Source organism: Rhodnius prolixus, unplaced genomic scaffold (genome assembly GCF_049639745.1).
Source record: "Rhodnius prolixus isolate KJV_2025 unplaced genomic scaffold, Rpr scaffold_1, whole genome shotgun sequence".
Lineage (NCBI taxonomy): Eukaryota > Metazoa > Arthropoda > Insecta > Hemiptera > Reduviidae > Rhodnius > Rhodnius prolixus.
Window position 1 is genome coordinate 10,030,863 of NW_027411581.1, and position 27,711 is coordinate 10,058,573.

The 27,711-nt window shown below is 33.1% G+C and overlaps 1 protein-coding gene across 6 annotated transcripts in view; it reads right to left on the bottom strand.

Moving 5' to 3' along the window:
• sick (sickie) overlaps window positions 1-27,711 on the bottom strand; it is a 353,303-nt gene that overhangs the window by 3,918 nt on the left and 321,674 nt on the right. For all 6 annotated transcript variants that reach the window (XM_074127748.1, XM_074127763.1, XM_074127757.1 and 3 more), the window contains 9 exons: window positions 3,850-3,933; window positions 3,614-3,749; window positions 2,837-2,961; window positions 2,334-2,747; window positions 1,785-1,923; window positions 954-1,141; window positions 631-872; window positions 381-527; window positions 24-266 (listed from right to left, as the gene is read on the bottom strand). In XM_074127748.1, the coding sequence (XP_073983849.1) occupies window positions 24-266; window positions 381-527; window positions 631-872; window positions 954-1,141; window positions 1,785-1,923; window positions 2,334-2,747; window positions 2,837-2,961; window positions 3,614-3,749; window positions 3,850-3,933 (1,718 nt within the window). The remainder of the gene's footprint in view (window positions 1-23; window positions 267-380; window positions 528-630; window positions 873-953; window positions 1,142-1,784; window positions 1,924-2,333; window positions 2,748-2,836; window positions 2,962-3,613; window positions 3,750-3,849; window positions 3,934-27,711) is intronic.

A 27,711-nucleotide genomic window follows, 5' to 3' on the forward strand; every position in this document is an offset into this window, starting at 1 on the left:
TCTAAAAGCATGCCACAAAGTACCTGAAATTATGATGTAATTGTAAATTAGTTGTAGAACAAGTTGCTTGGTTCATGGTGCCAATAATGTAAGGGCACTTACTATATCTAGCGTTGAGGAAACCATTAAATACTTCTCCTAACGACGATGCCTGGTGTAAGTTATCAAGTATAATAACAGAAGGTAAATCGGATGCATTGGTCTCACACTGTTCAGCGATATTAGCTAGATACTGGCGCAATTCTTTACTGCTCTTATGTTCCACACTAAAAAGGACATAAATTGTATGTAAAAATGCACTGCGATCTACGGTTTTATTCTAAGAAACTTTAAAAAAGTGTCTGGATAAAGCACACTGTGGACAGGGAATCTAAACTTACTTAAAGGTTGCCACAGATTCCGCTGTTGACTCTTTTCCAGCCCGAATCGCTAAAAACTCCGCTAATTTATTGGCCAAATACGATTTACCGGTGCCGCTGGATCCACATAAGATTATTCTTCTGTACTCCGTCAAAAGAGAAACATATCTGCAAGAACAAAGTAATTCGTAATTTTCATTTATTAGTAATTAATAATTCTTACATGAATAAAAATAAGATTGCAAATTTTTGCATTGAAAGCATCACGTACCTTTGTAGAATAGATTTTGGAACAAGCGTATCAAATACCAAAGCGTCTAAACTTCCAGAATGCAGAGCACCTTTTAGACAGAGTGTAATTTCACAAGTATCACCAACTAAATAACCACAAGGCAGGAGTTCTGGTAGTTTTCCATCTTTGTAGCGTACGACCTCACCAACATGGTAGCTCCATATAGAATCTACACCAAGACCGAGTCCACCACCACAAGGATCTATCCTTTCGATATAGTCCTAAAATTGTCGTAATCAAGCGATAAAGGCATACAATTATTTAATAATTGGCTTGATTATTTATAATAAGATCATAAATACCTTAAAAGCCCTTCGGATCATGGCGTCTAACATATCCCACTTTGTCTTTCCACTAATACTTAAAGATGCAATTGGACATTCAATGCCATCCTCTACATAACGATGGTAACTTCCATGACATCCGAGATATACGGACAAAGTAACCCTTTTACCATCCGGATCTCCAGAGAACAGATCGTACTTACAATCTAAACAAATAATGGACGCAATAAACAATATATTTCAAGATAGGAGAAAAGCTGTTAGCTGCAAAAAGTTTCATTAGTATCTATTTTGTTGGAGTACCAAGGAGATCGACAAGAAAGGTGAAAATGTTGTATAGGGGCTAGAAACTTTATTTTAAGAAGCAGATTTCATTTATGAATATTTTTGATTACTTATTTTATCTTCTTTTTAAGGGCGTACCGATTTCTAAATAAAGTACGGAGAAGAAGCAAAGACATCAGACTTTCCGTTAGCTCATTTTGGGAAAAAAGGTTGTACTTCATTTCCAGATCAGTATACAACCATCATATAAATGCATTGAGTTTCATAATTTCATTAACCTGACCTGAGTATCAGATGCCAAAAAACATGGAAAATCTCTCATAAATTTCAGAAGTTAAAAACAAGACTAATCAGCACAACTTTTCATCCATGAATTTAAGAGTCAATTTGAAAATCATTAACCACAAATGCAAGGAAAGATTTTGTATCGTTATTTAGAAGAATTAAGTGCCTTTTGAACAAGGTCATATTAGTTTTCATTTATCAGATATATTAAGAAATTAATGACGAATTAACTTATTTTATTTATTTATGTTATTAATTATTTAATTGAAGTTTGCTCACCAGGAATGGCATCGTTCATACTGAATCTCCTTTCTAGGCTGTCATTTCTGGGCAGTGAGCTTTGCGAAGAAGTCAGTGACTTGCTTGTGACCAATCTCTGCAACCTCTCATTGTCTTGCTTCAGATTCACCATTTCATTCTGTTTACAAAGGATAAATTTTTAGTACCCCAAAATTAAAAAGAAAGCAAAACATTAATGTAGTAATTGAAATTTTAGTTTAAATTGATTAGGAGTTCTAAAATTGCATAAATAAATCAACCAAATTCTATTAAGCGACCATCTTAATGAGTAATAAGTTCCCTCATTAATTCTCAGGGTTAATGAATGGATAAGCAGATGTTCGGCAATAAAAACAAATATTTATTTTGATGCGCTAATAATGGGGCATTAGATACACCAGTTTGTCTCGAACGAAATATGAGGAATTTGATAAATATTTTCAGGGTCAGTAGTAAGGTTATCTCCGCGCACCCTGTTAACAATGGTGAGCCATAAATATTTACATAGAATTTTAAAAACTAATGAGTAAAAAGAAAAAGTGTTGATACCCTCATTTTGATGACTGTATCTTTTAAAGATTCTAACTGATGTGCAGAACTAAGCGCTTCCAGTCTGATATCCGTCAGCACTAAATCTTTTTCTCTAAGCTGTCGTCTCAACTGTTCTACAAGTTCCGGTCCGACGTCTCCATCACCCTCACTTCCGTTGGCACTTCCAGTTGTACCAATAATTCTAGGGCCACCAGAAGTCGGCGAATCACCACAAATGCCACCACCTCCATCTAATGGACCACCGCCACTATCATTATGATGGTGTTGATGACCACCTGGTGCTCCTCCCAACAGTGGCGAAGATGGTGCTGAAGCTCTTTCAAAGCGTTGATCATCAGCTTCTCCAGAAGATATTGAGCCTGTACGATTCTTTTTCGTTCTGGAGAATGCCTTATTGAATGAACTGCGCAACTATAAATTTTTTTTGCAAAATAATGTGATTACTTTCAATTGTAATATAAAAGGAAATCCATTTTAGAAGAGAGTGAAACATTACTTACCCAACCGCGTTTCTTTTTCTTTTCTTGTTCATGAGTTACAGGTGTGCTAGAGAGGCTGCAAGCTGAACTCAGTGAGTTCAAGCTGGACACAGAATCAGTGGACAGCTGTCGAGCAATGTTGCTTTCTAAAAACATATATTGAGAAGTTTAACCATAAACCAGTTAATTAGTTGCTAATAATTGTGTTTTCGGGCGGCCTAAAAACTATCCACCTATTTTCAGCCATTTATCGAAGTTTTAGAAAGTATTTTTAACATCTTCAACGCTTTGAAAGGTTAATGTGTGCTTTTTATTGTTTTTTTGATCGATTCGAAGAACACCATTATAAGAATAAAATTGAATCGATTATACGTGCAAGCTTGAGGCTTTTTAATCGACTACGTGACAGGGGAAATTCTTTTTGAATCAACCTTATTTTTGCTCTGCTTCTCGAATTCAATTTGTGTTCTTCATCAGGAGCTCTTCAGGTTTGTGAAGAGTTGTAATTTTAAGGCTACTGAAAGCCAGTCTCTGATGGCATTATCATCGCTAGTTTGTGATATGTGACATTTAGCCCATGAAAGCAGAGAAATGATTTGCAAAATTTCTGGAAGAAAGAATTTGGAATAAAAAGAAGAGAATATTTTCCATTTAGACCAGCAAAGGAGCGGCACAGTGAGCTCTTTCTGGCTGCTGCGACAGGGATATTGTAACAGCTTCTAACTTTGTGTCTACATCATGGGCATGGGTTGTAGAGCTAATTTCTAAAGACTTGGGTAAAAAGATTGATAAAATTACCATTAGCTGGATCAGTTGTATTGATGGTGTGCCGTCTGGCCAAAGATGGACTCAGATTCTGAGAGGTAAGCCCAGCTTCTACACTCTGCTTCCTCAGCAACTCTATTGTCTGACGAAGTTCCAGGAGTTCTGAATCCTACAAAATAAAACGTATAAATAAAAAGTTGCTAATATTTCCAAGCTTTATTTCATTGATCTGTCAATTAGTAAACATTTATTTATTTTTTAAACAATACCTTCTTTTCAGCGGTAGTGGTTAACTGTTGTAAACGCTGCGTCATATTGGACAGAGACTGCTCAAATGCTGACACGACATGCGCCTGAAACAGAAAATTATTATTTAAATATAAATAAAATAATCATTCTTAGAATTCTCATTGTGGACTAGTGGAAAAAGTTGGCAATCGCATTAGAATGCATTTAATTTGAAGAGAATTTCTTTAAGTAATAATTGAAAATGACGCTTTTTGTGAAACTGGAGAACCTTAAACTGAAGCGGCAATATTACTTGTTTACAAAAAAACAAACGTACTGTTTACATTCCATTTTAATTGTTAATTTGAAACGAAGAGAATTAGGAGAAAGATAATTGCTTGGAAGTATTGAATGATATTAGATGACTCGTGTATACAATTCAGCCTCGGTCACAGAATAGACTGTACATCCAAGCATATAATTATGTTCAATTTAACTAGCTTACTTTGTATGTTATTATAGAAAATTATAGAAGAACCTGTACGTTCACTGTCTCTTTCTTCTCTCAGTGTATGTATATCGCTGTCTTTTTCAACTTAACATCAACTACGTACTAGAGCAACTAGATGGGGGAAGTCATATAATCTACTTTAGATATTAATCAACATTTTATTGTTTGCTTTCTCTACAAACTTTGATGTTTTTATATCCTTAAACTTTATATTTGCCCGAGGAAAGGTTAGTCAAAAAAAGCACGGAACTTCTTAGTAACTGAGTTCCAAGTCAAATTAAATCTTTCATTTGTACACTTACTTCCTCATAGTATGCACTCTACAGTTTTAATGAATGGAAACATCGCAGAAGTCTTACTTAAAGTTGGGTATTTCGTTTTGGTACTTGCGACTTTTAAGGTATTAGCTGAAATTAGATTTTCCCGACTTTCTAGGAAATGGCACCAAAGATTTTTCTTTAAATTTCACAAAAGAACAACTAAAACCACTTTTTCCGCAACTTTTGTTTGAAACTTTCAGAAAAAAGTTACTTCTTGTAGGGGTTCTCAGAGGAGTACAGCCATACTACAGGTATCCTTCTTAAAGTGGGTCTTTTCAGAACAATGTATAGTTTTATGAAATCGTATGCCATAATATTTAAAGATCTTTAAAAAAAACCCTACAATTCCAAATTTGATGAATTTCGTTTAATTCATTTCCCATAATTTGAAAGCGAACCAAGTTAAGCAGAGCAATAGTGATTAGAGACATTTCCAAAAACAAACACTAGTCTTGGCAAATTCGAAAATGCAATAAATATATGAGCCGGTTCACTGCACCACTCTATTAACTCCACAAAACAAAAAGTGGAGAAATGCGATGGAATAATGTACATCGTGTTTATAAAATTTCGTTTATAATATAAATTCAAATAAATTTACCGTTATCATTCAGCGCATGCTGCTGAAATCGAGTTGAATTATTGCAACGATTTACATTAGAGCATGGAGTAATCAAAAAAATAGCTTCTGAAATAAATGATTTATTATTCAATGGCCAAAAAACGTTTGTCGTTTAATGGTGTTAATATTTATTATTTGGGAAATTTATTATAAATACAAAAAGCTATGACTGAACCAAGTGCTTTGACACTTCAGTATAAGGTATTTTGAAAAGTGTAGTTAATCGATTTGTACAGGGAATGTCTCATACTTAATGTTTGAGACTGTTCAATTTAATATAAAAAAACAATTGTTACAGTTAAATGTGGTGAAAGTAGTGAAAACCAAAACTATAATATGGAATAGTAACAATATAAGCAGTATCACTAGGTAACAAATAATAAATAGAACAATTCATTATTGTTAATGAAATGAACATTTGTAGAATAATTAATCTCCAGAGGCCATAAAGATATAACCTCATTGGACAAGGATCATTCTATTGTTTTAATTGTTCCAACACCCTGGATTGTTACAGTAGTCCTGTAAAGTTTTAGTTTTCACATCATCTTTGTGAACTACACTGTCAAATTAGTTTTTACTCGACACATCTCTGATTTGTTTATTAAATGTGATAATATCTTGATAAAAATTCAGTTTATTAGATATCTTAAATTTCAGTCAAAGCCTAAAATTTATCTGACAGCAAAAAATGGGATAAAGATAACAATTATTTATTCTTGAATATAAGTTAAAAAAATTCAATATTATATTTGCATACATTGCTTTCTTACAAAAATAAACATGTTGCACCCAAGCAGCTGATGAATAAGAATTAATATGCAAGCATTTTCAAATAAACTAGAAATAATGATGACTTGTGCAATGCATTGAGACTCAAATCTTTAGAGGCCGCCAGATCGGCCAGATTAGGCACTATATATTTGCAGGTGCAACTCATTTGAATGGAATTATATGGGTTTCATTAATATCATTTTTAATCTTTAGTGATCTTTATTTTATTTTTTTTGGTCATTTTGGATTAGCTGTTCAACCAGCCAGTTCTGTTTTTTTTTTACACACAAAGCGAAATATATTTTAGTTCCTTTTGATCAAATAAGTAAATAAACAGATGGCGGCGATTACCGAATTTCTTTCAAAATATACTCACTAGATTCTTTTTTTTAATACTTTTTGGTAACAAATAAAGATGTCTCATTAATTGTGGCGTAATGTTTATTGTTTCCGGTTAATTCACTAATTCAAGGGAAAGAAATTTATAAGAAAATCCAAAATTTGTAAACAAAAAAAAAACATTTCTGTGTCAAGTGCTCCAATTCTGGATGAGAGATTTTGTTCACTAAGTTATAATAGGATATAAAGTTGGGGCATCCTGCGAGTTTTTTGAATGCTCCAGTGATTAAATACACAAAGAACTATTTGAAATTTTAAAACCTCTTTTTACGACTAAAAGGATCTTAACCCTAAGGAGCCTTAGGTCAATACTTCCGGTAACTTGTAGTAAAAGAGAGAGAGAAATAAAAGAGAATAATTAAAATAAAGATTTCATGGACATGGTGGCTGATTGCAGCCTTGGAAGGAGTAGAGTCCACGTGTCGTTAATTATTGTTAATAATTTAAATAAGAAAGGAGGAAGTGGTAATGAGTACGAGGGAAATAAGTCAATGGCCACTCCAATCTAGTGTTTCTACTAAATTACTTTCAACTTCCTCGTAAATGAGTCTAATTAAGTGAGTTATTTTTAAGTGAACACTAAGATCCCTTCATACCAAATTGACAATAAGACTAGGTGCATACTATAGTGGCCAAAAAATTAGGAACTACGGCATAAGCCAATCAAATATTTGATTTTATTTTACCCAAGTACTAAGCGCTAATACTTGGAAGGATGATTACTTCTACTCGTATTTCCACTCAGATCAATACTGGACAGTACTACTATGGACGACGAACACAAATATTCTGTATTAAATTGACCACAATTTCACTTTGTTTTGAGATTAAAAAAGTAAAACTCAAATTAAGAAACTTTAAGTGATTTTTGTGCACATGTGAGAAAACGAAATACATTTCTTAGATGGTTTTTGTTTATAGGTTATAAACATGTGAGCAGCGAACTAAATAGAAAAAAAACTGGTATTTAGATCTTCCTTCCTTATTTACTCATCCTTCTTTCCCATAATTTGTCCTCAAAAATAAATTGTTATCATCTGTTTAACTGAGTAAAGATGTACTGTAAAAGTTCCAAAAGTTTCTACCCAACATAAACAAGGAAAAGTCTAAAACCAATTTATCAATTGCTTATTGCAGATTCTGAGATGGGAGTGTAGTTGAATAAAAACTATTTATTTACCTAATCAACTGTGACAGATAAATTATCATGTCTTGTACCCGTAATAATCATCCCAATTGCTGTATTTAAAAAAAAACAAAGTCCGAGTAATGAAATAAACTTCGCTCAAGGTCTTCCTTAGTTCGACCATCTGCACAATAGGAATTTGATAACAAAATTATAATATTTCAACGTAGAATGTACTTGAAATTCGGGTACATTATTTATTATGGTAAACTATCATAATGGTTGATAGTATAGTACACGGTAAATTACTATCATTATAGCAAAATAAATGTAGGAAACGGCTATATATTTGAAGCGAATGACATCATCTCTAATCCGACCATTTTATAAAAATTGAAAAGTCAAAAGTAATTGGTAGAAGAACAATGAAATGATACAAATAGAAAATTATATAAAATTAGAGGCTGTTATAAAAATAAGTCTTCTTGTTTTATACCTGAATATTTAGTTATCTTTGTTCTCAACTGTATGTATGCACTGATTCTGCTGAAATACAAGTCTTACTTAACTTTATTCTTCGAGCATTCTGACTTACCCAGATTGCTGGCTTCTTTAATGCCGTAGCGGAATAGATAATAATTAGGAAGAATCAGAATTAGTTCCAATTTTGCTCAGAATTCTCCGACTTCCTCCGAGATAGGGTTACAATCTCAGAAGAAATTAGATCTTGAAGGAAATAGAATATAATGTATTCCTGCCATGAACTCAAATCCTAAGCGTTACTGAAGTTTGAATACATTAAATTTTTACAACTCTATTGTAATACAAACTTTGATTTTTCCTAATCATGAAGGTTTAGCCAATGTTTAAAAGGCTATGATGATTAAATATGTTCCAGAATAATATGTTTCTCTCAAGTTTATCTCCTGTGATGATACTGCTTACTCAGTTTATTCTGCCGAACTGTTTTTGAAGATATATCCACATTCAACTAAGTCTTCTACAGTTCCGCCAGATGTGAAGGCAAGATCGTAAGTTAAACTTTATTCTAACTTCAATTCATTCCATTAAAATGAGCGATTTAGTGAAAAAAAAAATTATTTAGAAGGTCAACAAATAACTTAAGCTTTTAGATGAAGAGAAGAGGAACAGTTTCTTTAAAGGAAGGCTTCAATTAGCCGTGGAGATAATGACAAAAAAGAATTATTTAAGATTAATTTCATCCCAACAAGACAGGGTCCTCGTGATCTCCTCTCTAGTGAAGAGAGTGACTAATGGTCAGTGTTCTGGAGTGTCACCACTGGGTAACTTCTTCACTCGTTTGCATCCACTGTTTTCATTGTAGCGCCGACTTGCTCACAGTAACGCAAATAAACGAGGGTCGAGATTAATCCCGACAATGAAGTACTTACTAGAGCAATTGTAGAAGGGACCTTCACTAAATTAAAAAAAATATGAACGAGATTTCAAGATAAAAATACTTTTTTTTGTCTCTTTTATACAATGCACATACGTAGTCATCATAAAGAACTCAAAGTTTCATGAATAAACTGAACGAAATGAAAGAAATATTCAGTTAAATGGTTCCTTCTTTTCCATGGGGGACGCCATACGAAATATTATAGTTTGCATTTCAAGAGATTTTTCCGATTGTGAGTTCGTGTTTACGTAGAAATACTAGATTGAGTAAAAAAAAGGGGAAAAGAAGGAATCCCTATTTATACTACGCAGTAAGAAATGCATGGCGACATTGTGGGCACACATTAATCGAATCAATATTGAAGAACTGCCGCTAAATTATGCTTACGATTTGCTTTTAATTGGGCAAGTATAAGGAAATTGCAAAGTTATCTGATCCCAAGATTATTTAAAGCAATCCTTTGGCGGCTAAGTTTTCTCCTTACAATCAAACAAACAAAAGGAAAAAGACTCCGACAAATGCAGTTTACTTTTCTGTTAATATTTGACACGTAAAAAAGATATATAATAGTAGCATAAATTGACATTCAATCTAATAGCAAATATTTTAAACATCTAATATCCATTTTGGAGAATTTATTTATCGACCATGCAAGAGCCTATTTCCAGCAGACCCGGGGATGGATACCGTTACCATTAATTTCACGCATCATATGACAGATTATAGTAGCGGAAAATGTGTTTTCCAAACAAGATCAAAGTCTATCAAAGCGTGCGCTATTCTAAAAGTGTATAACGTGGAAGCTTCTTAAAGAAAAAAAAAAAAAAGTTTACTAAAATGTAATTTGTTTTGTTGTGCGCAAAAACGACTTAGCCTGGTATATAACTTTGAAAGCAATATGAATATAAAACAAAACTTGAAAGTGTGCATATTTTTTTTGAAAACTGCGTAGATATGAAATGAAAACACATTAAAAGGCATTTTCTTGGTTTTAATTAATATTATTCAGTAAATTAGCTGTTAGATCCGTAATACTGATAGTATTTAAACGGAAAGCGGTGTTGAACAAGCGAGAAAAATTCGAAATTGTTTACAAATAAGGACAGGCAGCTGGATTTTGAATCCGGTAAAAAATGGGGAATTCAATGCGCTATAATCATTCAATTCTCTCTGTTTTATGTTTTGATAAGATAAGAAAAAGTTGCTAGCTAACTTTATCCATCAGTGGAAGCTTCTATTATTCTAGGAAAAAGCAAAGAGAAAGGAACTAAGTGCGTCAAGAAAAAGAATCATGCAAAGAAGGGTAGAACATAAGAAAACGGAGTAACATTTCAATGGGCTTAGTTGAATGATTGAAACTTCTTTTTACTTGATTGAAGCACTGGTAAAAACTAACTTATGTTTACTTTTCGATTTTATCAAAGAACTGAAGCTTAAAAAAAGTTATCTAATTAAAACTTTTCCCATAAAGTTCAAATGCAATGAATGCTAGGATTTGTATCTTATCCAGTTACTCGAAATCTTGACAGAAAATCGCTTCTATAAGTAGCAAGAATACCATATTAGATAAACATAGAAACTCAAGGAAAAATAACGGATATTCTACTTTTGAACGTATCTAACTAAAATCTGGAGGACAATAGATTGGTCAAGAAGAAAGAAAGGTTACAAATCAAAGATTCTGATCGCTTGGAGCTTAAGAAGCTAGGAGATTGCTAATCTGGCCAGCCAGTAGAATTCACGATAGCCTGGACATGGAATGGCCGAGTTAAGATCTTTTAAAGAGTTGTCAAGCGTGGAGGAAGAGGAGGAGGAGGAGGAGAGGAACATAACGGTGCGTCCACACACCCTCCTGGTGTCCGTCAACATCATCACAGTAGCGCAACCACTTCTTTGCACAAAGAGGAGCAATCTTGCCCGCTAAACATCACACAGTTTGAATGATATAGTAAGTCATGCTACCGTGGCTACCGTAGAAACGTCACTGGGTCCTGTCACTCTCTTGTAATGACTGTCTGCGGCTGAATATTGACAGAGAAACAATAACAAAAAATATATAAAATTTATGGAATCGGATTCACTCTTATTGGATAGATAATTATAATATCCGAAATCTTCCAGGAATATTTGATGAGGAATGATGACATGGAATCCCCTGAGTACAAAAATATGGATTTAGAAACTAAAAATCTCAGTGAAATTTTTAACTATCTTTTACGGTTAATGCAGGAAGTGAAGACTATAACCACCGGAAATACATGTGATGAGAAACCCCGAATTCACAAGTTTTTTAGCTCTTGGTTAAAACCCAACTTTACAGACGTTCACAAAATTATTTCTAATGAACCAAATGACAAATGTCCTTTAGATTCCAACAAGGACATTTGAATGGATTACTGCTGTACGGAGGAGCTAATCTACCTTAACATTAACGAAGACGTTTGTATATTCAACCCAGTTTTTATTTTGTATTTAATTTAAGACGCGCCATCATCTGAGCTCATTGGCATCTTGTTTTTTTTTTTTTTTTTTTTCTTGGCACTGCCGGCCTCGGGACAGTTTTCTCTCGTTACTGGCCACACTGACGGTGTCACATCAACGGACAGTGAGCTGTTGGGTAGGAAGCTTTTAAGAAAAGAACCAGTTTTTCATTATTATTATTATTATTATTATTTTGTACACATAGATGAAAGATTCGGTTTTGAATTTTCTGCAAAAACAAAGATGTGACGAAGTGATTTTGTCAGTGTGTATGAGCAGCATAACTCAAAAGAGTAAAATCGCAGTTAAACGTTCAAATTGGATATTTCGAATCGGTGCCCATGGAACGGTAGTAAGCTTTTCGACAAAATTAGACAACAGCAAGAGTGCTACTTTACAAGAATGTTTTCCCGTATTTTGGTATTTCTCGAAAACGGCTCTTGACGAATTACTTCGTATGCCCAGGAAAATGGTTATTTTGTTAGTTTTGGGGAGAAATGAGATTGAGTTAGCTTCCCTAGGCGTTGTTGAGTAACTCTCAACGAACATTTGGAATTAAATAATGTAAGTAAAATTTAATTACATAATTATTTTCTTTTTGGCGGAAGCAAAAATAATGGAAAGAAAATTTCTGTACCAAAAAAAAAACGGCGATAAAAGAAGGTTATGTTAGTATTTCACATCAGACATCTAATTTATATTTTTGGCCATTTATCAATTATGACTGTGAGAAAACGAGTGAGAGAGCATAATCTATATCATGTCATGTTTCTCTTTCAAGTTTCCAGTATACGATATCATGCCTAACAACTTCAAATCGAAGAGAGGCACACTTAGTTTGTATCTAGCCTAAAGCAAATTCCAAAGTTATACACCGTTAAATATTTCATTCGAACTCTTCTTTTAGTTTCAATATACATTTTTGTAGGACATCAAAGTAAACAATTTACAAGTACCGTCCACTTCTTAATAACTGCTTCTTTTTTTTTCTGTTACAAAAAGGAAAAAAAAAGTTGTATCAAAATATGCCTGTCCACAAAATCCAGTTTGATTTACACTTATTATATTCAGCATAAAGATTAAACGGCATCATAAAATGTAGTAAACAATTTCTAGGACAAATTTGATTGAAGATTGAAACAGTTATAAGAAAGCACCTTAAAACTGTTTTTAGCAATATATTAATAACCTGCAAAAAAAAGAATTTAATTTAAAAAAAAAAAAAAAACCTGGCGACTCCTTTTTTTAAATGCGCAAAAGATAAAAGGCGTCACCTCTGCCATCTCTGTTTTATGATAAAAATTAACGGAGTTTAAATAGCTGTAATTATGTATATAGATATACATACATAAGCATCTTGAGGCAGATCATGTTTACAACTGGCACCCAATATCTTGGGTCTGTAACTGCTTGCATCGTTCTACATCAAGGTGTCTATGTAACAGTTTTTCGCTACACTCCATTAATTAAAACCAATTTGACCAAAACCAGACACTTTTTTTTTTTTTTAAATTTATGCAAAGCTTTTCTATTAGCCCAAGTCGGTCAGGCTCATTTCGTAATTAATTTTGAGTCAAATTTTTTAATATACTGCAATTTGTTGTCGATTAATTTATTAAATATTTTATGAAAAAGAGAATCTGTAGCAAATTTCTTGAAGATATAGCTTTGAAATACAATTTATATCAAATAGCCTTGGATGTCGGCCATATCCTGAGCCACTATAAACCCTACTTTACAATCCATCAAAAACTACCGCGAGTAAAAAGATCAAAATGGGAGACTGATTGGGAGTATGTTAAAACATTCACCAAAGAGGATAAAAAACTTGTGTCGAATATAGTGATAAAACTTAAGTTGCCAAAGAGATATCTAATGTGGGGAATTTTCCAGAATAAAATAGGAACTAATGATTAAAGAGAATGTAAATTTTTTTTAGTATTGTGAATATTTTGCATTCTTACCAAGAGTTACAGTACCAGTAATTACTGAAGGATAGCCTGTCGACTTTAACCAGCTGTAGTATGTTAGATAAACACCACTCGTCCAATAGCATTAACTTAGAGAGACTTGGTTAACATAACCGACAGATAATCACTATGTGTACATGCATTATTTTTCAAAAAGAATAAAATAAAAATAATGGTAAATAAAATATATATATATAAAAAAAACACACACATGAAAGAGGTCAGAAGAAGAAAACGGTTAGTAAGAAGATGTATTCTCTGGTCACGGAAATGTTAACAACCTTTTTTGGGGCGTTCCCCGACAGAAGAGTTGCAACGAATGAATTCCCAATTCATGACAGGTTATATTGTTGTAGTTCAGGTTATCAGCCTTCAGGCGGTATAAATTCTGAATCTGCCCACTTGACACAAGCATCTCAAAAATACGTATTACACATCAGCAAATAAAATAATATTATTCGAAAATAAGATAAACTATGTGAAACGCAAAGATAAGTATTTAAAATAAAGTTAATTCTTTTAAATAAATAATATAAAAATCTTCATTTGATGAACTTTTTATCTCAGTTCAATACATCCAAACAGACAATGATTCATCATTGATTTTAGTAATTCTTATGAGTCACTTAACTGTTGTAGTAACAATTATCAGAACAACTCACTCAGGATTCATTCCTTAACGAGCACTGCTGTGATAAATGAAAGAGTGAAATCATATTGTTCAACAATTTCTTAATGCAACGAATGTTTCTCTGTTTAAAGAGGCATCTTCAGCAGCCATAAGTCCTAAGTGCCAAAAAGAAGTTTTGTGTGCAAGTTTTGGGCTCCACAAAGCCCAGATAATATCAGCACCATCATAAAACATGCTCCAAGACTGAACGTTTTGGATTTTGTTCCACTATCACTGTTGATAGTAAATAACTAAACAGAAAATCAGTTTTACCATTATTTTGATCTTGAAACACGCATCGAGAAAACGAAACTGGTTATTTACTATTCGACTTCGAAAATGCATTTCCGGTAAAAGAATAACATAAAAGAGGAAAATTTTGCCATAAATCTGCTCATTGCCGTTCAACTGTAAGCATTAATTCAATCAAAAAGCTCCGATTCAACATTTAAATTCATTTTTGCTGTAGTTAGAACTAAAGTTTTGTTTGCTAAAATTATAATACACTAAAATAACTTATACGAACGAAATCATATTTATTTTTTTGTTTTAGCATGCTCAATTTACTAAATAGCTTTGCTAAGCCGAAATACGAGTATTAACAACTACATCAGCAGACAGTTCGAGAATGTGTGAGCATTAGGGTAAAAGACAGGAATTTTGTTTAATTTTTTAAGCAGTCATTTACCTAGATCCGTAAAGTATTCGAGCCTAAGTAGTTAAAAAAAAACAAAAACCAAAACGCTTCTAACTTACGAAGGCACATTTTTGCTCCATTAGGTATTCTACCAAATAAGGACCTTGCAATCTGCTCCATATATAATATTTTATAAAAAGCTTTTTTTTATTTTAAATTTTAATTATAAATAAAACATCCATGACCGTGACCTTAAGGAATCTTTTTAATGTTCATATCTATAAATGTAAACTAGTTTTGGAATGTAGTTTTAGGATCATAATTAGTTTGAGAGTAATATCCGTTATTTAAGTAGCAGATTAAATACTTCGGGATGCACGCAAAGCTAATTAGCAGCGTACAATTGCGGTTACCTGGAAGAAGAATGCAGTCCCATTTCAGTTCAGCTGCAGTTCATGTCTAAGTACATCTATCTCTTAAGTTTTTGTCCAATAAACAGTTCTATTCCAAAGTTTGGAACTTAGATTCAGCAAAAAATTAACCCAAATTGTGTTAATGTCACTTTCCTTTACCCAAATTCTATTTCCAGGATTTCAAATAATGTTGGTTGATTTAGATATTTGAAGTCTTTGTGTCTATCCTTCGCTAGTTCTCGAAGAATTCATCTGCATGCAACTCGAGTTAATTTCCTGTTACTCCATAATTAGATGAATTTACGCAATAGCAATAAATTTTTCAACTATTAAGACCATCATCATTATCGATTGTGGAGTGATCAAGTTATAAGAAAAATCGACCTCAACTCCATAAATCACACTAAGTAATAAAGGGATCACGTTTCTGATAGATTCAAGACGTCGCTGAACTCTTCTTCAGAATTAGACTAGATTCTAGATTCCTTGTTAATAAAACAAGCCAGCGCTAATGCTGCTTCCAGGGCTATGATTGCAGAGCGATAACAATAGTGAAGTAGGCTATGACCATAAATCAAACAGAAATAGAAATACTGCAGAAATAATTCACAACTGATTGGATAGGGCGGCCATAAATAACGATTTTTGGTGTAATAATAAAAAAAGGCGCAGAGTATTATGCCTTCAAGGAGCTCTTTACAAGATATAGGAGGCTTTCTACTCTCTACGTTAACAATATGTTGTAGCTCTTTTATATTCCAATAACAGGATAAAACAACTGAACTATGGTTTTTAAGGAGGATAGAACCTTGTTTAACCGTAGAGACACCTTTTCTTGCAACGATAATTCCTTCTTCAGAGTTCCGTGCTTCATGCTAATTACCAATTGGTCACATCATTGTTGGACAATCAATCTCGCTCCTTTGTTGTGGAATATTCCGGATTTCTTGTTTATTTTTATTTTAGATCATTTCGAATCGTTTTTTGAATACAATTTTCATAATCGATTGCTTTATTCTGATAATGGTGTCCAATTTAACAATTACAATCAGCTATCTTTTGCTGGTTCGAATATTTTTTGAGTAATTCCTGTTTTAAAAACAAAGAAAACGAAAACATCTTCATGCCAACGAGCGTGACCTCAAACATGATGAGTTTAAGAAAATTTGAAATTTAACTAAGCATAAAAATAACTCACAAACTGACTTACAATGGCATTCATTTTGAAACATTAAAAATTCGAATAAATTTTAATAAAATAGAAGATATTAACGTAAATATCACGGTCCACTTAAATCTTGTGCAATGGAAACAAACAGCATCTTTGTAAGCATGTAGGTGGTGAGTAGAAAAGGTCAGTGTGTAGAACCGATCTGCATGACTCTATAAAGAGTGCTGAGAGGGGACTGCGAGGACGAAAAACAGATCTAAGAGTAATGATAATATGTAGAACTTATAAACAAAGGTTGATGTGTGTGTTTCTATGATATTTAAAATAATTGGAAGTGATCTAAATAAGGTGTTTCATGTTTAAATTGATTTTTAATTTACAACATGTCAGTCATAATGTAGGAAATTTAAAAGTATTTACATGTGCTACATTATTGGAACATATGTAAGTAAACAGTATACTTATTACTTCCTATATGCTGCCAGATTCTATGTATTTTGATGTAAACAGAGTAAAGCCCACGTAATTTACTAATTTATATAAAAGGCTGTCCGTGGAATGCCACTAAAAAGTGAAACCAACAATCTGTGGGCCAATCTACCAAACATTTTCAGATAAATTACAGAAATTTACGTACCTGTGCTAAGTTATGAGACCTTAGAATCTGTCTAAAGTTTTTTATCAAACATTTAAAAGAGTGTTTCAAATACCGGGTTGGAATTTAAAGGTACTTGATGTCACGTATAAGTTAAAAAATGCAATAAGGGGAAAAAAGTGTAATTTTCTAATCACTCGTTCGCTTTACTTTAGAAAAAATAAATACAAACTTTTTTTAAGATGTATTGGTCTTATTTTTGCAAGATTCCAGCTCGTATAAAAAAGAAGGTGTAGGATAAAGAACGGAATTGTGCCCGAGTGCAACGAGACAAGATAGATAGACCAAAGTACTTTAGGCGTATGGGCAGACTTTCTGGTCAGTCAAATTACTGAAGGAGCTGCAGGGAGCACAAAGAGACACTTGAGAAGATAAAGTATGGATCGCCAAAGCAGTCCTTCCCGCAGAAGTAACAGAAGGATGTGGAGAAGTGAACCTAGATTTGGGCTGATGTATATAATAATAGAAATTCTAATATTAGATTTAGATTTATTTTATTCTGTTTTTCTTTTTGTTCTTTCAGATTTAATCTAAGTTAAATTCAATTAATCATTTACAAAGAACATTAATCAATCTCCCTCCATCAAAAAAAACAGCAATATGGGTTTTGTAGGAGGTATTGTGGGCTTGTAATTAAGATCAAACTTCTAATTACTGTAGAGTTAAATAGACCAAGGTTAATAATTGGTAATTGGACTAAACTATTCATTGATGTGAATTAAATAAAACAGTATGAGTTATATAGTAGAAGTGTGGGTTTCTAAGGCCTGACAAGCAAAGTTACGGTCGATGAAGTAATACTAGACAACAAGCAGCACAATAGAAATAGAAAGTATCAGGGAGGTAAATAATGTGGCGTGGACAATGGATTTAATAGAACGCCTGTAAATATCAACAGCACGAAGTAGAGTACTCTGTTAGTATATGGAAAGATGCGAGACTACAGCACGGAATATCTATTTGATGTTAAATGCTGGGCAACATTTTGTGGTAGTTGGAATGCAAAACGAAATTCTCGAACAATTAGATTTGACGCTGGCGCTTTGATTGATAGAAGTGAGTTTATCTTCATAATAATCTTTGGCATATTTGATCGCTGAAAGAGCAAAATCAAAAGGAGTGTTGGTCCACTTCTGGACTTATTTCGGCAACCTATTTTTATTTAAGATGCCCAACTTAATTATATAATTTACTTCTCAAATTGTTAACAATAGATCTATTGGAAACGATTGAAAATTAAGAAGCCAAGAATAAAAAATTAAAAATAAACGTTTTGGGTAAACCTGTGCATCATATTTCGTTAACGCGACTAGTGCGAAATCCTGGGAGATGATAGTAAAATGGCAAGATTTATCCAGCTAGAACTATGAGGTCGTCACAGTAAGCTTCATTTCTTCACAGGATAAGTAAGTAATCTAGTGCGATCAAGTGGAGAAGGAAATGGCTTTCTCTGTTTACCGGCGTTGAAATCGCTAAGTTGCAGCATGAGATCTACGGCATGTTGAGACCAGAGGAGATAGTGAGTAAAACTCTGAAACTTAAAGGAAAACTGAATCTACTAGAACGTAAAGAGATGGTACAGAAGACCTCAGATTACAGTATCTTCGGGGAACAGAACACGACCCGTGCTTAAACAGTAAGTGTCCTAGTATTAACATGGTTTACTCCATCAAAGAGAACTCAGATTTTATGCATATAACATACATGACAAAAGACTGAATCTACCCTACTCTCAAGAAGAAATTCGAATTTACTGCAGCAGTAAAGACAAAAAATATCTACCGTACTTTTCATAATCATCTACTGCTGGCCTAATTTAATTTTAAGCGACTCATGTAAGAACAAATTTACTTGTTACAACTTTTGTTGTAGTTTAAATATTACTAATAAAGTGAAAAAAGAAGAAGAAATAATTCATAAAACAAAGGAATTGAAGTAGAAGTTAAGAACAGGTTTAAAAATGGGTAAACTTGTCAATCTTTACAAGTTTTCGGTCAAATGCTGTCTTGAAACTGGTTATAAACAGCGAACTTAACTTCCTCTTTTCTATCACTTTAATATAAGATTGACAGTGGAAATTAAGTAAGTCTTTTGGCGGACATATTATTATTTATTCTACAAAATTCCTGATAAGGTGACAGATAAAATCTAAATGGAATATTAATTATGTGAGATGCGATTTTATTAAGATAAAAGTTCATTTAAAGCACAAAGTCTTAAGTAACTACTGATTAATTACAAGTGTAAAAAAATAAAATAAAATACAGACTACAGTACCTCTACTTCCTGTAATACAGGTGCACAGTTTTTCAATAGAAACGTCCAAGAAGTACAATAGCAAGGCATTACTTAGCGGTGTTTGCGGTGCTGACCTCTAACGGCTCAACGAACATTACCTAATAAGTCAACTAGCTTCGATTTTCTAACAATAAGACGTTACTTTTGTTTCAATGTAATTCACTAAACTAGTATAAATCCAACGAGAACGAGGGGCATTTACAAAAAAGGGGATAGACCGTTAAATATTTATCGTATACAGGCTAAATAAGTTTAGAAACAACTGTCACAATATTATTGTCTTCACCTCCATAAATGTGCAGTTTGATGGTTAAAGGTGCGAACAAATCTTTATATTACAAAAAACTGGTTGACAGTATCAATATATGTGGTATGTGAGACAATAACTAATAAATAGATAATCTCTAGGGTTTTAATCAGGCTAATCAAATCGAGACTTCTTAAAATGCTGCTCCGACTAATTCAGATCTCTAATTTCTAAATTCCCCTAATTTCAAAACTGCAGTAGTTCGTCTATCCTTTAATCTTCGACATCGTAGACGTTCATCCTGAACAAGCCAAATAATCTTCTGCGAACGAATTGCTCTCAAGGAACAGTAAGAAGACTCTTATTTTGGTTTCCGCAATTGTTTACAGAAGCTGCCAGTTTCTATGGAAAAAGATGACTGATACAGTATTGTTCTATATGCTTTTGCAACCATGCAACCATGCTTTAAATCATGAGTTGCTAATATAGCAGTAACCGTCTACAGTAATTTAAAAAACTAAGACTTTACACGATGGGCAAAGGGCTTCTGGACATTTTTATATTAATCAACACTAGCATCTCTCTCCGACATTTTGTTTCTTGCCTTCGTTATTAGGTTTTCCACTTACGTTCAATACAGTTTAAGTCTTTAGAAATTCCTAATTAATGCTCCACTTTTGGTTTTAAGTTTTAAAAGTGAGCGAAAGAGGAAATAAGCTTTAAAACAGTTCCTAATCATACTGACTATTGTCACCCCGAGGACATACTGTGAGAAATTACGTGCCCTACATGAAACCAGAAAGCTCCTTTAACTATAGAAGTAACTGCTAGTAAGGGTGGTAACAAAGGCGAACTATATGAACCAATAGTTCCTAATAAATAATCGGGTTTTCTTTGTACTGCTTGTCCAGCGGTTATACATCAAAGCAGCTGATATTGCTGCACAAACTGAGCAAGCAAAACTGTTAGCTGTTTGTTGAAAATGAAACTAAAACCAGCAAAATATAACCCTTTACTTTTCTATTTCTAATTTTTACGTTGCGGATGTATACAAACACACAAAAAGACGAATAGAAAAGTTAGTGAAGCTGTCAGAAGTATTTTATTAAAAAACAAGCAACATTCGTGTGGAAAGTAATACAGAGCTAAACTTTTAAGATGTCTTTTTTTAACCATGATAAGCAAGATTATGTCTTTTTTTTATTTGTGAATAGCCAGCAATTGAGGAAAAGATTCTTTCACAGATAACTGCTTTCTATCAAAGAATGACAAGACAGAAATGGTTGGATTTAACAGATGCTGTTTTAAAAGAAACTTTTCGCCGACACATTTAGATAAAAAAGAAAAAATAAATAAAACTTATTTTATAGGAACATCATGATGATGACGATGGTGATATCAATTTGTCAATTAGGTTATGATTAAAGACCAAAATAGGCTTGAGCTTCTACCTTAGAACGGTAAGGCCCACTTTCTCTTGATGCCTCTCTTAAAGAACCAATGATTGATCAAGACACAGTACATTTGTCACTGCAACCATCCATTTTTCAATCAATAATCAAACTATAAGACAACAAATCTTTAAGGTTTGAGCTGAATATAGATAAGTTGATTAATTTATGCCATAGAATCACTAGTAATTGATCGACAAGAAATGGCTTTTAAGTTGTTTTAATATTAACTTCAAAATTAATTTAGAGTAATCGTGTAAAGAACTGATGTTCACAGTTACACATGCGATATAGCCATTCTCTCTTCTCACTCAGACTCAGTACAATCCTTTGGTACTTTGCAGCATCCCTTAACCCATTTTTGCCCGAATTATTTTTTTTCAAATAATTTTTTAAATTTCATGTTTCTGTTGTTTTATTGACCCAAAATAAGTGTTCTATACTTTTTTTAATTAAAAATTGTCCATAGTTATCGAAAAAACAGGTGTTCCTTTTTTGGAACACCAGGCATATAAAGGGGTTTGGTTAGGTTACTAAACTTTCAATAGTAGAAAAAGGATTTTTTTATGAAAACGCAAATTTACAACAATTAATTGTATTTGAAATAATATTATTTACAAAGAGTGGTGTGATAACTTTTAAAACAATTTAAATGCAATCTAACCTTACATTTCTCACATAATTTAGTGGTATTTTTCTTACAAATAGCACATCTGCCTTGTTTTGCTGCTGCAGTCAACCAATGATCTTTTTCATCAAATCTCACTCCTTCAGGTGTACGGCTTAATATCTCTTTTGATGTTTTTGGCCTTCCGCCACCAGCCAGTAAATTAGCATATTTCCTTAGATAAGTTTGAACTATTTTTCTTTTGAAATGTAAATAATCAAGTGAATTTGGATTATTTCTTCTATGGTATTGCCAAGCATTTTGAGTGGATGCATCAATGAAGAAAATAAACAATGGCCACCACCATTCCTTTGAACGAATAGATATTCGGCAATCACTTATATTTTCATCCATTCTATCTACTCCGCCCATGAATTTATTGTACTGAGCAATGCAGTGTGGTTGTTGAATTGTCACTTTTCTTTCACTTGCAGCCCATCTACTTGCTGATCCTACAGGTTCCATTCCATCACAATTGCTTATCAAATGCACGATTCTGTTATCGTTCCATGCTACAATCATGCAGTTCGAAGAGGCATCTGTTCGAAAATCAAATACACCTCTTTCAAGTTTAGAAATTTCTTTATCGTCCATTAGAGGACATTTTTGCAGTCTATTTTTCATGATCGTGCCTGTATAACCAATTCCATGTTCTGCCAAACGATTTGCTAAAGAAATTGAACTAAAAAACCTGTCCGAATAAATTTTAAAAGGATAATTTTTAGGTAGGCAGTCAACTAATTTCATAACAATATGTTCTCCTAAGCCTACTTCCTTAGGACGATCGTGATCTTTTCCAGTGTAAGGTAGCATCTTTATCAAGTACCCCAGAGGTTCGCACAGGCACCACATTTTATAGCCGTATCTTATTGGTTTTCCACGAATAAACTGTTTCGCGCCATGCCGACCATAATATGGGATCATGCTCTCATCTACACAATTCTTTGCACATTTGTGCATATTTTTTGAACCTCTCATTCAGTAAATTTAACAAAGGTGTCAGTTTGGCAAATCTATCGTTAACAATAAGGTTATCATTATCAGCACAGTGACAATACTTTTTCAGAAGTTCGAATCTATTTCTTCTCATGGCCTTACTAACAGTTTCGTTGTATGTCTCAGTATCAACTTCCCACAACATCCTCCATCTAGTTACTTGGAGATAACTAGATAAAATTAAAATAGCCACGAAGCATTTAATTTCTTCACGGGAAGTTTGAAATAGGTGATCACCTTTTTGGCAAGCGTAACGCACAAACATATTTTTCAAAAATTCCCAAACTTCTTCGTCGAAAAGCATTTCAAAACATTTAATAGGATCATCATTTAAAGAACGAGGGAAATGTCCCCAGTTTGCTTCAGAAATGAAACTGTATGGCTGAGTTAATCTCTTTGAAGGGATTTTAGCTGCCATTATATCAGACTTCACCCAATTCCTGACTTCGGTTTTCTTTTTGGAAGTAAATTCTTCTTCATTTTCCTTCTCAGGTAGGCTTTCTTCAATACGAACAATTTCAACTTCAGCTTCACTTCTAAGTTGTCGGCCAGACAAATTGTTTATTGTTCCCCCAACATCTTCATCCCCACTATCCTTATCACTTTCCATTCCATCGTCAGGTGGCAGTAAATAAATTTCTGCTGAAGCGAAATTTTTGTCTTCTTCAAGAAGAGAAATTAATTTCTCCGCGGTTCCAAACCTATAATAAATAAAAAATGGAAAAATCAACCTTAGAATGAAAATTAAATTGACAGAAACAAAAGTGACATTAGAGCCTAGTGTTCCAGAATTGGAACATTCGTATTTATGTAGCCATAAAAAATTGAAAATAAGTTTAAATTGATTCAAACACTTTCTATTCAAATTATTAAACTATAATTGAATAAAAAGAAATAAAATAATAAAAGAAATAAAATGTTAAATAGTTAAATTGTCTTACCTTCTTTCAGACATAACGGGCAACAAAAATGAGGTTTAATAATCCGCACTTATCTCGCTAAAAACCAAAAGTACAATGATCTCTTCTGCACACTACACTGTCCCCAATCCTAAAGGCTTCCAAAAACAAACCAGAACATGATCGCACGCTCAGAGCATGCTCAGACCTGCTAGTTTTACAGAAAAAATTCACGTTACAAAAATGGAACACTGGGAAAAAATGGGTTTTAAACTTGTGGAACATGGGAAATAAAGTACAAAAATCATGAACGTCAGGATGTAAATTTTAGATTTACTATTTGCCCTTAAGTTAACTAAAGCAGACTATTCTTCCTTCCACTGACATTTTCAAACATCTAGAGACAGACGATTAACATGTAGTTTGCACACAAAACACAAACCACAAGACCTTAAAAAAGGTTTCCGCTAACTAGCTCGTCTATTTGACGGATTTTATTAACACTGCCAAACAAAATAGACGTACAATGCCCAACTGAAGCCGATTTGAGCTTTCAATATCTACAATCTCTAATCATTACAGTCAAAAACATTTCGCCGAATAACTAATGTTCCATATTATGTTTATGATGATCATACTGAGCCCATTTATCAAGGACTTCTCATATATCTGGACATCACAATCTATTAATCCAGCTTAAGACGGCGATTCCTCTACTCTAGTCTGTTTTATCAGCAAATTTACAGTTGTAAATTTCAAATCTAATAAAAAAATTTAATCAGGTGACATAATCTAGACCACACAGCAAGCAGAATAGACTGTGGTAGCTTCTATCTGAATATAATTGAAAACAACACGATCACGTTATAGAATTCGTTTTCAGGGAGCAAAAAATACGAAAAAGAGTTAATGGTCTTTTTCTTTCTTCAATATATTTAAAAGAATTATGATTGTGTTGCTAAAAGGTAATGGCAACATCTTGACTGCGCTATTAAACTGTCAATGTGTACACTAAACAAAAATTATAAAGATGTAACACACAAAACATTAAATAAAAAATAAAATTGATAAAATATCCGCAGATGTTCAAAGACGGAAGATGATATTAAGAAGAAAGATGCGCGGATGTTATTTAATAATGGCCGCTGACCGTTATTATTGTTCGGAGCCGTGTCTTTTAGTAGACAAAAGTGTATAAGATCCAAGCTAATGTAAAACACGAGCCATCGTTGGTGAAATTACCTTTTAACATAAGGAAAACGTGATCTCGCCGCAATCTTCTATCACTTCTTTCTACATCCTGGTCTATCATCTCTACTAGCTCTGGCCAAGAAAACCTTAACTCGTATAAAACTACAACTATAGTATTTATCTGATGCTTTCATAATGTTATCTTTCAATTTATTATAAATCGTATTGTCATATTAAAAAATAAAATCATGGAAGATTTCAAATAAATATTGTAAAAGATTACTACAATCTCGATAACATCTATATAACGATTAATACGAATAAAATTTTATGGTAGCTTATCTTATCTATACTTTTTGAATAAACAATTTATAGATAAATTTATTGTTATTTACTTTGAATGTATATCTCATTAAAGGAATTGAATCAAAACTTTACTCATATGCAGAGTTGCTATAATTGTGCAATAAGTTGATCAAACGTTCGGATTTATGCATTACATTCCTGTCAAACATTAAAAAGATCGTCAATGTTCTTGAAGATAACTTAACTCTCTTTTTTGTTAGATAATAAAGGCTATCAAGGTGCTAGATTCGATAATCGCCGTCAAACTTAATGACGATCTTCGCACTAAAGGATCAGCTTATCACGGATAAAGATTTTACCTGAGAAGAGTTTACAATCTAAAAAAAATATAACCAAGCGTTAACTGTGCCTAATTCAGAAAACCCATTTGCTAATTAGTTAAATTCAGGAGTTCATAGTACCAAATAAAAATTCAAATATTAAAATAGGAATTATAGTTACAAAATACGAAGACGGACGTTATTAGAAGTAGCGAGACAAACGATTTGGACTGATTTAGGATGGATGTCCACCTTTGTGAAACACCGATATAAGATGAAAAAGATGAGTCATCTAAACGTAATCAAAATTTCATATTAAATATAATAAATTTACAATTTTCTACACCACTAAAAAACAAAATTCTAAATGAATGCATGAATCTACTTATTTATATCTTTAGACGCAAATGAAATATAATAACAATAATAATATCTAATAAAAAAAGATAGTAACGACCTTATTAAGCAGTCCTTCTCAAACAGTTGGTCTCCCCACTTCAATTCTTCAGATATGCCCACGTTCAAGTGCTTTTATTTGCCCCAATTTAGTTACAACTCACAGAATTCAAAAAAACAATACACTCCTAAACGAATGATATAGTTCAAATTTTCGTCTCTGTTTTCCTTTTTCTTAAAACCTAAATTTTCCGTAATTTATTTGTATTTGAGACCTACCAATTTACTGTCCTAGGCCACGCCTAGTTCCAATAAAAACGTTATTTTCATTTTTATAAATATGTTACATCTTCAATAGTAAACATTGCTGAGATTTTGAGAACATTTTGAAACTTGAAAGCGTTGCAAATTAAAAATTTTTGTAACTACTAAATCCCATTATCGACTTCAAAAGTCAAAAACATCTTATCTTAGTTTGATTTTTCAAGCAAATTGTTTAGGTTTCTTGCTGCCAGAAGTTTCGGATTCGAGGTCAATTGAACGCCTTAGATTTTCTCTTCCTAGGAGTTTTCCCTAAAGAGAGAACACTGTGAGCCGCCGGCAGAGCACAGAACTTACCAGCTTCAGGCAATAATAATATCTCGGCTGTTGATTCCCCTAGTGAAAAATATGGTTTCTAATGAAATATTAAGGATTATCGTTATTATCAGCAATCAGGTGCAAACTCAAGTTATAAAAAAATAAGTTGAAAAACACCGAGTTTATTAATGATAAAAACATTTCACTTACATTGGGCGATAAAATAATAAATTAAGTATTATCTAGGATAGACTTCAACATATGAATGAATAAAATCAAAACAGAACTACAAGCTGCTGTTGTAGAAGTTAAGTACAAAGAAGTGCTCAGTACTAAGCTGTTGAGGTACCCAAGATAAGTTTCAATACCAAGATCAGATGCTGGTATAAGAACAGCGTTGGGCGGCAGGGTCACGCCCAGTTGCCGATGGTAAGGCCACGAGCGAGCTCCTTAATGAACACAAGCCCTTTATCAACAAGCGGTCTCTCTTTACAAGATGTATATGTATATGTATATAATACAATGACCCTTATGTATATTTAACTTGGTGCCCCTTAATGCAGTGTAAACGTTTACAATTTAACTAAAAAAAATGACCATTGTCCACTTATAATACAAGTGAATGTATTAAAAAAAAATGAGTAACGAGGGTTGAAAGTTCTGCGGGTTACTGGCACGTGCAAGTTACTGAAAAGCTTTTTTCTGAATTTATCAAAAACGGAGGTGACAGAAAACGGATCTTGCAGAAAACATTTTGCTTTTTAAGAAAGGGTCATTGTTAATCGCCTTACCTTTATTGTTTTCCCATTATTTTGGAATCAAAAGATGATTTTCTTTTATGAGGGCGAAAATACACAGTGAAACCACTGGTTCCAGAAATTACAGGCTGAAGATTTTTAACTTTGCAGATAGATAGCTCACGTATCAGTAGTTATACGATAATGGATGACGATGCTTTAAATGCTACCAAAGATCGCTGTGAAAGAGAACGTTACCCTCAAAGCAAATTGTGCATTTGAAAGGCGGAAAACCTGAAAAAAGAAATGGGTGCCTTGTATTTTGAAGAACTGGCGAAACTTTTCACGTTGGGAACTTTACTCTTCGCCGTAATTTGGGTACTTAAACGACTTTTCTTTTTTGTTTATTGCATCGTAGTTAAGTGCGCCATGTGGAAGAAAATGTCAATTTCAAGAGATAAAATTGGAGGAAGAGAAAGTCTTCATGAGGTTTCACGTCTAAATTGTTTTCTCACAGAAAAACTATTGTGAAGTGAAAACTACCAATGAGCACCTGGATTTCCAACATCGATATCAGATAAAGTAATTAGGACAAAAGTACTAGGACGATGGTAAAAATGGCAATGTAGAAAAATACAAATAAGAAA